The sequence below is a fragment of the Phaethon lepturus genome, unplaced genomic scaffold (genome assembly GCF_000687285.1).
Source record: "Phaethon lepturus isolate BGI_N335 unplaced genomic scaffold, ASM68728v1 scaffold2976, whole genome shotgun sequence".
NCBI classification, from domain to species: domain Eukaryota; kingdom Metazoa; phylum Chordata; class Aves; order Phaethontiformes; family Phaethontidae; genus Phaethon; species Phaethon lepturus.
The window spans coordinates 19,479-31,479 of NW_010546753.1; the positions used below are offsets into that span (position 1 = coordinate 19,479).

At 39.6% G+C, this 12,001-nt stretch overlaps 1 protein-coding gene across 1 annotated transcript in view; it reads right to left on the minus strand.

Annotated features, from left to right (window-relative positions):
• The window catches only part of MOV10L1 (Mov10 RISC complex RNA helicase like 1), a gene marked incomplete at its 5' end in the record, with an annotated part of 43,417 nt that overhangs the window by 4,268 nt on the left and 27,148 nt on the right, over positions 1-12,001 (minus strand). The window contains 5 exons of the mRNA XM_010289403.1: positions 4,245-4,336; positions 5,115-5,252; positions 8,210-8,317; positions 9,903-10,052; positions 11,621-11,794. Coding sequence (XP_010287705.1) covers positions 4,245-4,336; positions 5,115-5,252; positions 8,210-8,317; positions 9,903-10,052; positions 11,621-11,794 — 662 coding nt within the window. The remainder of the gene's footprint in view (positions 1-4,244; positions 4,337-5,114; positions 5,253-8,209; positions 8,318-9,902; positions 10,053-11,620; positions 11,795-12,001) is intronic.

Genomic DNA, 12,001 nt, shown 5'->3' on the forward strand with positions numbered 1-12,001 from the left:
GGCAGCATCCAGCCATGCACGAGTCTCGGGCTACGGAGCTGGTATGACTTGAATAATTAAGCTCACGTCAGATGCCCCCAGTTTGAGCTTGCTATGTAGTTAGTAGGGATGTAACTTTTATTAGATAAAGAGCAGTTAATTGGCTGTTATGAAAAAAATGTGTAACTAGCAGAAATAACAAAGGAAACATAAGAATACTTCCCTAGGAACTCCTGCATCAATCGGTGACTTAGCGTGACCTGACCTACAGTGCAGCAACGTGGATAGATGAACAGCAGCAATTTAAGGGGAACTTAAAAACATTAAAAGTAGTCAGTGGAAGATTATAATAAGCAATATGAGGGATTGCCACTCTGATAAAACCATTATAAAACACTATGAGAAGTGCATACTTTTTCCTCTTCCTTGTGATATAAATGCAGCCATCTACAAGTTAAGGTACTTCCTTCAAAAAGCATTGAGGGAACTCTTGCTGCCACAGCAACTCAGCTGTTGGGACCACAGTAAGGCTTAGACTGCTGCCACACAGAATGTACCTCTCAGACCGTCAGCTACTGTGCGACAAGTACCGAGAAAACAAGACCACCTCTTCAGTGTGAGGCGAGTACTACATGCTTTCATTCTGGCAAAGAAAGCTCTAGGGTTTTCCGATGGCTTGACTGGTCTTGCAAAGGTATTTTTAATATTTGAATATTTAATATTGCTTATGTTAAATGGCTCAGAATTGTCTGCTTTACAGACTACCTCTTTCTCCGTCTCTTGCTTTTCTTAAGCCCACAATGTCTAATACAATATTTGGAGAGAAGCGGGGAAAGAGAGAAATTTGTAATAGTGTTCCTGTGCTCTCTGACTTAATGTACCTCTGACAAGCTTCTCAAGACCAGTCTGGCTTTTGTAATTTCTTAGTAAGGCAAGAAATTAATAAATCAGAAACAGGCATGACAAAGAGGTGGTGTTTTTTTTTTCTTTTTTGGGAAAAGACTGTTCCTGTAAACAGGACTGAGTAACTGAAACATGTTTTTCATGCAAGGTAAGATTTAGTTCAACTGTCTCTAAAAGAAAGAGACTGACTCTAAACTGACTCTATCATTGCTACTTTTGCAAGCAGTGGCTGGTTTTTTTTTTTGCATATCGCAAAAGAAATTTATGTAAATTTGTGTCACAGTAAAAATGAAAGATGATTTTAACCAATAGTAAGTAGTCAAAATGTTTTCTCCCCTTTTCCCCATTCCAGCTTGTCAGGCCATATGTCATCATGAAAGAGATGACTTGAATATTGAAGCTAACACCTCTGGAACAACCAGCTCTGCCTGCACATCAAGCTGCCAGAAGAAACCGTTCTAAAGTTGCAAACACTGTTTAATCCTGTACAACTCCAATGGGTACATCTCTCTTCAAACAAGGTTTTCAGTAGCAGCTGGGTAGGCAGAAAGACGAGAAAGATTGTGAGAGGAGGAACACAAAGTTGTTTTGTATCACACAGTACAGCTTCTCATTGGTAACAAGCAGCACACAGGGTGAGGTGAAAGGTTTAGGAAAAAAATTGTATTTTTAAATGCATAACAATAGAAGCAGGAACAGAAATACCCCTTCTCCCCCTTCTTCAACATAAAGAGAGTGCAAGCTTTGTGCAGCCATGTCAATGAGGTATAAACACTTACCTGGAAGTACTTTTTAAGACTGTCAGAGGCTATTCTTAATAACTGAGGGAAAAGGTTTCCACGTATTAGTTGTGAACAATATGAGTTACAATAAGAATAGTTATCAGTGACAAGAGTACATGAGTTTCTCCTGGCAAAATGTAGTTGCTGGATGAAAGATTTTTTTCCCTTCCCTCAAAAATGTGTACTTGCCCTTTAAACTAAGAACTCTTCTAGACAAATAAACATCATGTATGATAATAGGCATTTATCATTTGAATTTTGCTGAGTAATAAAAGCACAATGCTCAAAAATAAGTATTTTTTTAATCTTTGTAGAAACTGATGTCAGCTTGCAAGCTATTACAGTTAAAAGATTATTAACTTGTAGCTATTAAGTATCACAATATAATCAATCCTCTGCTACACAGAGGTCATGGAAATACTAGTCAGAAGTTCTGGATTATATCTTGCAATAAAGCAGGCATCATCCATTTCCATTACGATCTCCTCACTGTTCTCTGGAGAGCATGAGCACACTGACAAAGAGCAAGGCTGGCAGTCAGTCAAAGCGGCGGTAGGTCTGCACAGTGGTTTGCGAGATGTGGTACATCGTGACACAATCCTGAAGCAAGAGGCCTTTCAACAGGCAACAACTAGGACAGATTCTTAGTTAAACAACTTCCCGAGTTTGATGTAGAATATTGGCATGGCACCATCAATGCTGGTATTTTCAGCATCATACTGCAACAACACAAGCTAGCTATTCTGGCCCATCATGAGTGAAAGCAACTTAAGCAGCACAATGCTATGCAGAGGCTGGGATGAATAGTCTAGAGTGCTGCTCAAATACAGCTGTGACTCAGACTGGATTCTCTCACCCAGACACTGTGTGAGTGTTAATTCTGGGTCCTCCACACCATGTCACAGTACCATGTTGCCCTCACATAGTATGTGGCTTTGATGTTTTACCACGTTTGCCATCTTGTAAGTTGCAGTATCTACATATTGTGCATTGCAGAGGAAAGAAGTGCAGCGCATACCAGGAACAGAAGTGATACAAGTGGACTGTTAACAAGCAAACAAAAGCTTGCTATCTTTAACTCCTCCATTTGTTTCTCTGTAGGCATAGTCCTATGCAAAATACTTCCATCTGTTACAGAAAGCCACCTTGTTGTACTGGCAGTTCCTAAACACAGTGGCTAGCTGTCCAACTATTCCTAGAGCATTGTGTGGCAAGACTTAATCACCAAGGAGAGGACAAGAAAAAAAACACTGTTTAAGGGGACAGCACAGTGCGCAATGAAGCTGATAGCAGGAAAATTGCTAACCCATTGGTTATTTTTAATTTTGTCAAAATAAAACAAGATACTTTATTCTACAGTGTATTTGTAGAAACGCAAAATATGGTTTTAATTCTCCCCCCCCCCCCCCCTTTTTTTTTTTAACCCACCATTTGAGGCATTGTTCTGACACATGCCACAGCAGATAGCTGGACTGGAAAACCAAACAAATCCTGAGTGATCTCAGCTGCATACACAAAGGCATTAAAAACTAGAAGTAGGGTTTTTAAAGCATGCTCATCTTAAGATACTCAACATCAGTCAAATGGAGATATTTATGTATCATTCCAGTTTACTTTGTGGATGTATTACTGTAACACTCCCATAACAAAATTACAAGACACGTGTATGTTCTTGGGATGGTCCAGGTTTAGAAGGCACCACAAAAGTCTGAGAAAACTGAGAAGCTGAAGAAATTATAGAATAAGGAAAATCTACCGTAAATGTTCATCCTCCTGAAGCTTAGAGGATTCAGGCATACTGTTCTATGCACAGGCATAAAGTCATATACATTTTAAAAAGAAAAGCAAATAAGTTGCCACTATTATTTTATACTGTTAAATTTCAACTTTTTCACTTCTTAAAAAAAGTACTGAAAATGTTATTTGGAGAAACTTCCAACCATTTCAGAACACGTGCCTTTCCCCGAGGACAAAAAGTGCTGGATTTGCTCAGGACCAAATTGCTGTTAGGTATTCTTAGTTTCAAAACAGATGAGGACTGACTGCATCTTGAACACTGAAAAACTAGTCACACCTGTCAATTAAAGAGAGTAAGATAAAAATTTTGCTTTCCTTTCCATGAACAACAATTTTGGTCAAAAAAAAAAAAAAAGAAGGAGTTTCACCTAGTAGATAATACCCGTTTAACAATGTATTGTGTGTTACTAGAAGGGACATGTTTAAATCAATCTTCAAGCAAAGTTCTTTAATTACAATGAAGTTCACCTTAAACATTTCTCCTGTACTCCCCCACCCCCAAATCCTTATGTTCATCAAATATATAATGATTTACGTATCATTTGGAGATACATAAAATACCAAAGTCAACAGCAGCTCTTATTTAATATTTCATGCTCAGACTCTTCTTATGGGGTGAGTGAAAAATACTCAGTCAGTTTATGGTACTGAAGAATGATATCATAGTAGGATTTGATTTTGCACATGTTGTTGTATTTATTAATCTTTCAAGTGATACTGGCTTTAAAAATATTGTAAACTGACTTGTATCTAGCAAGGTTAAAGTGAAGACCAGACACTCACTTCTGCAGGCATTCCAGCTCCGAAGGCAGGTCACAACCTACATAAACTCTATTCATTAAACTGTATTCTAACAGTGCACAAAAACAGGGATCCTACAATAAAAGATTAATGTTTAATTTAAATCATGCTGCTCTGTGAAGTGAATTTTCAAACAAATTAACATGGCACATGAATGCAGGAGATTTAATAGGACCTTTTCCAGAAACAGAACTCTACAAATGGGGCATGGTGTAACATGGGAGGAAGATACCAATAGCTGCCCTAAGTTACATTTGTTCATGTAGGTGTGGGGAGACTGAACTTTCTATTCAGTCCATTTCTGGAATACTGCTTTCCTTCTCATCCAGGAAGTCAGACAGAACATCTTATCAGATCTTAAGAAAAGCTCATCTTATTCCTATGGAAGGACCATGCATGGTTTCAGAAGGAGACCGCTTCCCTGGCAGGCTGTTATATTATTTGGGAACAATCACTTCTACCAACCCCTCATTTACAAAGGGAAGCACCTGCATTTTGTGAAGAATCTGATTGCATAAGGTTATTCAGAACATGCTTAGTGGACTTGCAGCCTGCTGGAGAACTTCAGCATTGAGGTTCTGACCTCTTCTAGGGAGAAAAAGGAGGTAGGAGCCCATACGCACAGATCAGCGTTACAATTACCTTTGTGCTTGCAAGTCTACCGTGTAGGTGCCTGAACTGTCCATACCTATAGGAATCTATGGAGTTCAGATATCCCCAAATGCAGACTGAGGATAGCATACCAGTTCTTAACATCATTTGACGTTCCCTCACACCACATGAACCCCCCAAATCATTCTCTTACTGTGATAAATACCACATGCAATTCAAAGATACAAAACCAAAACTTACTTTCACAAGAACATGAGGATTTCCTACAACAATCAGCAAAGCTTTTGCTCTGGTAATTGCTACATTAAATCTCTTTGGGTTAGAGAGAAAGCCCAAACAGTATTTGTCATCACCAAATAAGTCTTCATGAGATCGCACCTAAAATGAATTATGGATAATTTTAGAAATAGAATAAGGAGAAGGAAACTTATCTACCCATAGCATAAGTTTAATATAGTATTCGCTTGCTGCGGCAATCTACAGCTCGGTGCCAGCAATGCACAAATTAGCTTCGCAATCCAAATTTCAGCCAGCTAATTATTTCCCACCACTGGCTTTCCCACAGAAGGTCTATTCTCCAACAGCCTGCACTAATGCAACTTCAGCAATTTCAAGAGAATTGTGTATTAGTTTTATTTTAGCATCAGGACTATCCACTGTAATCTGAAACACAAAAAAGCAAAACTGCTTCCTAAACAATAGTGATTTTATCTTTTCAGTAGAAGAAATGTGAGAGCTGCTGGTATTTTAATTCCTACAGTTAGATGATAAATCAGTGTATCTTTCTGCAAGCCTTCTTCAGTAGTCTCATCAGTGTGCTTTGACTTCACTTTGAAAAAACAGCCAAAGCAACCAGTGTGTTTTAACTACTGCTCATTAAATTTTGACCTCTATTTATTTCATCTGTATTTGAACCCACCTTTAATCAAAGAAAATTTTCATGACCCAAATAATTAGTCCTTATAAATAGTAGCATAGCACATACATAGAACTCCTTTAACAGAGATACAACACTGGACTGAAATGCTATGGTATGATGCAGAACAAAGAAAGTAAGCATAGTACCACTGCCCTCAGGAAAAAAAAACAAAACCACAAAACCAAGTAAGAAAATCCCACAAGCTCTTCTTCCAAACCGCAAAAGAACCCCCTCCAGAAACAACTGTTCCTCCACCCCTACATTTACCCTGCTTTCCAGTGCTTTGGTTGTTTACATAACTGTTTTATCCTCCTCTCTTCTGGAAATTCTATGTACTCCTGTTAGAAGTAGTCCAGTACTGGTCACCTCTTCAGCTACACATTCTTGGTCTCTACTTCCTCCTTTGATCAGTTTACCTTACATGCTATTACTCAGACTTACACAGGCTCTGTCTGCACTGTAAATTCCTGAACAGCCCCGAGGGATCCTGGGTCACAAACACCTCAGGTACTCCACCTTCCAAACACTTAAATCTTTTACTTTACTTAGAGATTTACTGCACCAAAACCACATTACCATTTGGAAAAACAGCAAGCATATGCAGACTTTTTTGTATTCTGAGCTGAATTCCACACTGTAGAAATACAGCTATGTAGGGCTCAAAATCCCCACCAAAAGAAAGTCTAAACCCTCAAACACTATCACGTACGCTGAACTGGTATCACTTGCTGATGGTCAAAGTATTAAGTTAGACAGTTGGGAAACTTTAGAGAAAGGCTTTTCCACTGGTCCAGCAGAGATTTTTACTTCTGTCCAGGACTGCAGCGTGCCTACAACAAGTGCACATTTGATGGATGATGTCTCAGAACATAAAGGACTGGTATCACATATTCTGGTAGCAAGAAGCCATCTGAAAAAAGCCTCAGCAGCTATCAGCTGACTTAGCTGCTGCTTGCACTTCTCAACTCCACACTGAGTTCTCCTTAGAAGCACAAAGAAAAGTTTCCTGTCAAGAGCCACAGAAAACAATCTTACATGCCTGAGAAGACAAAGGACAGAAAAGTAGGACATAAAGAAGCTGCTGTAGTTTTTCCCTTTATGGGGCTTTCACATGAATTCAAATACCAGGGATATGTGCATATGCTGCAGTAGTATCTAGCATTTAGAGAGGGAACTGGCACATGCCTGCATCTAACCTCAGCTCAACCACAGTCCTCTGAAGCCTGATGTCTCAGCTGCTGCAGATAGGATTTCCACACTCTAGTCAACTGCTTGAAAATGATGACTACATCTTTATCATCTGCAGATAACATGTACTGAGATCTTTCAAAAAAACCCAGACACCTGCTAAAGCATATTGGTCATCAGGTTTGCAAAAGAAAGTGAGAGTCAAGGGCTGCCAGCTTCCAAGTAACAACAGCCTCCCAGTACTCTGCGACACAATCCTCTTTCCCCCTCTGTCAAATGCAAGGGGTGGGCTCAACACAAATCCACAAACATCATCTTCCCATATTTCAACGCTCCCTTTTGTCATCAGTTTTCTGAAAGACCCACTTATTGCAAAAGAGTGAAACTAAATACCCTGCATTTTCATGGTTATCTGAAAGTCTCTAGCGATGAAGTTTACGCTCCTATACCTTCACATTTACATAGATGTAGTCAACCAAAACCAACTCTGAATCAAGGAGGAGAGGTACTGTTAAAATGACAGCCTGTGACTAGTGCACTGCTGAATTAGAAACATAGCATGGATTACTTTTTTCCCCAGACCCTTTCTTCAAGACATTTGCCAACTTCAGATTCAAACAGCTAGCACCTAGAAAAGCCCTTTACCAACATGCTTAAGTGCCGTGCTGGTAGTACTTTAAAGTGCACCATCAAGATGATCATGAAAGACTACCAAGTGCTCTCCTACCAATGCAAAATAAGTAAGTTGTGATAAAGGGTATTCAGCTTCTAGGTACAGTCAGCATTGGTGTCTGGGAAGTCATCAGCTGTATACCATTCTCAAACTGAAGGTGAAGAAGAATGTAAGAACCTACATCAGCCTTCATAAGTCAAATAGCAATTACTTTTTAATACTGTGATTTACATAGTTGTTTCTCTAATACATATAATGCATCCAGTCCCCATTGCCCCTATGTACATTTAAGTGAAAGGTGTATTATCCACATGAAAACTCTAAATAAATTCAGCATGAGTATCTACAATGATTAAGATCTACCCCAGAAACACAGATGCTGTACGGTGTCCATGCACTTAAAAATACGCTTTGTTTTCAAATACTGCTGTAACAGACTGACAAAAAAATAGCTTTTTACATTTTTTTTTTATTTTTAAAAGCTCTATATCAAAAAGGAAACAGAGAACTAGACACATACAAAACTCTCCACAGGACCACAACAAATATACATACTGTTGATAAGATGATAACCATGTACTCCTGCCCTTGAAACTCTTCTACTGTGCCAACTTTAATGTCTGCCAAATCAATACTTCTCAGAAGAAATCTAATTTTTTCCACCTACCAAAAAAAAAGAAAAGTAGTGTTTGAAGGAATTTGCTTTTGAGAGTGGATTACTTCAAAACTGAAAACGTACTACATATACAAGTATGTGATTTAACACTGAGATGTCACAGGGAATGCCTACACCAAGCTTAGCCATCATCCACTAGTAAGGTTTTAAAATAAACCAGTAACTTTTCCTGAGAAGTATCACTCTTATTACACAACTTAGAAGGTGAAATACTCACTACCATCATTTAAACAGAAATCAACAGATTTTTAATAATCCAGATTTTAATGAGAAGAACAACTTAGATCCATAAACCCTATTCTTCCAATGTGCATTATATCCAAAAGCATGCTTACCACAGATGTGGTAGGGCAAGCAGCTCCCCCCAGTCTCTCAAGAAGACTGTGCAGAGATTCCATCTCTGCTTGCCAGCTGCATCATACAGAGTGAAAAACAGATGAGATCTGACCTTACATACCCTCTCAAAAAGAGAAAGAAAAGAAGGAGTCTCATGCGCTGGAATGCTGGTATACGCGGGATCATTATATTACCATCTGCTAAAAGCTGTTTGGAGACTATACATGAACTGCTCCAAGAAACCTACCAAGAACTCATGCCTGACTACTTTCTAATCAGTGTTCCTGCAATACAAGGTGACTTGAGTGGACATTACTATTGTATGCCTTGCATCATAAGCAGATGAAGGACATAACCATATTAAGTGATGTGGAATGTTTTAGGGAGGATAAGAGGTTCAGTCACATCAATACTATATATAAAATATTTGAAAAATAAATAGTACTTGTAAACATGGGCAGGTGCATACACCTGACCAGTAGGATCAGTACAGGCAGAGCTCTAATTTGCAAGTGAGATTTCTTCAAAAGGGGCTGGTCTTTTCCACACACCTCACAGTGTTTTCCCCAACCCACACATTTTCAAGAAAAACTGTATGCACACTGTCCAGAGCATTCTCTGGAAATCAAAGGAGATTTAATCGTCTTTAAAATGAAAGCAGACATCACATACTATTTATATTCAAATCTGTTAAGTTTTAAAAACAAAGCACAGCATTTGAAGTTGACATTCAACATTGTCTACAGGTCTACATAGCAGCACAAACTTCAAGTCTACTATGGGACAGCTAAGAAGTCACAATTCCTCTAGTTTCCTCAAAGCCATAACAAGGTGACATGCCACCTACTTCACAACATTTCCCTTTTGTTCCACTTCTCTGTGCAAGCGAGTGACAGAATCAGATTGCCATTCCAGCTGTTAGATAATGAATTCTTGACTTGTACTCTTTACTTCCAACTGAAAAATCTGCTTCTGCCTCCAAAACAGCAAGCAGATCTCTCCTTAATAACTTCCTGATTTTTAAAACAAACAAAAAAGGTAGAACGCCATTACTGCTGTCTTTCTCTAGGTTAGATTTCAATGGAAACATCATTAACAATTGATAATACACTGTGTAATATGACACACAACAGTGAAGTTTTGAGATACGCCTCCCTGCTTTAACAAGCCACAGCCACGATGTAAAACCACAAGATGAAATACAGCAACTTTGACGTTCTTAGACATCAGTTATACCTGCTTACGGTATGGTGTAATCACTCCAATATCAGTCACTGACACTGCAGCGTTTTCATTTTTAGCAAGGTGGCAACAGTACTGCATTACTTGAACTGCCTCAGTTGGATTAAACCACGAAGGACTGTGACCTTCACGTGTTTCACTGCCCTGTATTAGGGGACAGGAAACAAGATGATGAAGACCAGGTGCAGAAATGACTATTTATTAACAGATTATTATTATACATCCTAAATGCAAAAAATGATGTCACGTTACACATTATTTCTCTTCTTCCCTATACACCCTTTCCAATGAATAGGTGTATCACCTAAGATATTACATTGTTTTTTTAAGCTGGAGAATTTATATGATGACAGGAGTCAAATCTCAACTCAGAATAACGTGTGGTAGCAAGCTGGTATCTTGCTTTTGTGCAAGGCAGAAGAGTTCAAAACCAAGCCTCTCCAAGCAGTGGATATTATCACTTTTTACTAACTTCTTGGAAGACTAAAAAAAAAAAACTTTTTCCCAAAGTAGTATTTTTTTCCCCTGCCTACTTAAGCCTTAATAATCCTCTAGTTTTAGAGGCTTGTATTCATCCTAATGTAGCAAGCTCCCAACAAAAGCAACCTAAAGACAGCTGACTGACTAAGATGGAGCTACAATCTAAGCTTGAGGCATGGGCCCATGTGAACCTCATGAGGTCCAACAAGGCCAAGTGCAGGGTCCTGCACCTGGGTCAGGGCAATCCCTGGTATCAGTACAGGCTGGGGGATGAAGGGACTGAGAGCAGCCCTGCCAAAAAGGAGGTGGGGGGCCTGGCGGATGAAAAGCTGGACATGAGCCAGCAATGTGTGCTCACAGCCCAGAAGGCCAACTGTATCCTGGGTTGCATCCAAAGAAGCACGGCTAGCAGGTTGAGGGAGCAGATTCTGCCCCTCTACGCTACTCTGGTGAGACCCCACCTGGAGTCCTGCGTCCAGCTCTGGAGCCCTCAGCACAGGAAAGACACGGACCTGTTGGAGTGGGTCCAGAGGAGGCCACAAAAATGATCCGAGGGATGGAACACCTCTCCTATGCAGTCAGGCTGAGAGAGTTGGATTGTTCACCCTGGAGAAGGCTCCAGGGAGACCTTATTGCAGCCTTCCAGTACTTCAAGGGGGCTTATAAGAAAGATGGGGACAGACTTTTTAGCAGGGCCTGTAGGGACAGGACAAGGGGCAACGGTTTTCAACTGAAAGAGGGTAGGCTTAGACTAGACCTAAGGAAGAAATTTTTCACAACAAGGGTGGTGAAGCACTGGCACAGGTTTCCCAGAGAGGCGGTAGATGCCCCATCCCTGGAAACCTTCAAGGTCAGGTTGGAGGGGCTATGGGCAACCTGATCTAATGGCAATGAGCAGGGACATTTTCATGGGGCCTGGACTAGATGACCTTTAAAGGTCACTTCCAACCCAAACTCTTCTATGATTCTATGATCTACTATGACTTTAAATTTGTATCAAAATGTCTCCACAACATACTTCAGTGGGCAGCTGCTCAGGTTCTTAGAACATGTGACTTCAGTTATTGTTTCTAAAACCAGATGGTCACAAAGTCACATTACTTGCAAAAGAAAGTTTATTCTTTTTTTTCACATCCGTTCTAGAATTCTTTTTAAAGAAAACTCATCTACAACAGCAGCAAACTTATCAGGCCTCCTTACTCATACTTTCACTATACGAACATTTTACATACCCTTATTCCATGAAAAATTAATGGAAAACCCTTCCTGGGCAATTTCCCCCAATGCAACAAAGAAGTTACTACTGAAGTGTCTGCACAAACTTCTAGCTCCTTATGATAAAACAATCTGGATGGCAAGGCAAGCAATGCAGAATGCGACCTGTAGTTCTTTACAAGTTTTGTGATCTGCAAAGACAAAATCCAAAATCCGTAACTGAAACAGATAATCATTCAGACTCCACAGTACACAGCTCCCAAGCAGATACTACCTTACCACACTCTAACATTTAGCTTTTCTAAAGCTGTTAACTGTATTAAAAGGCAAAAACTGCAGGTGTGACCTTCTATAAGTAAATACTAAAAAAGCATTTTTTCCAAGGACCATCTCTTTCC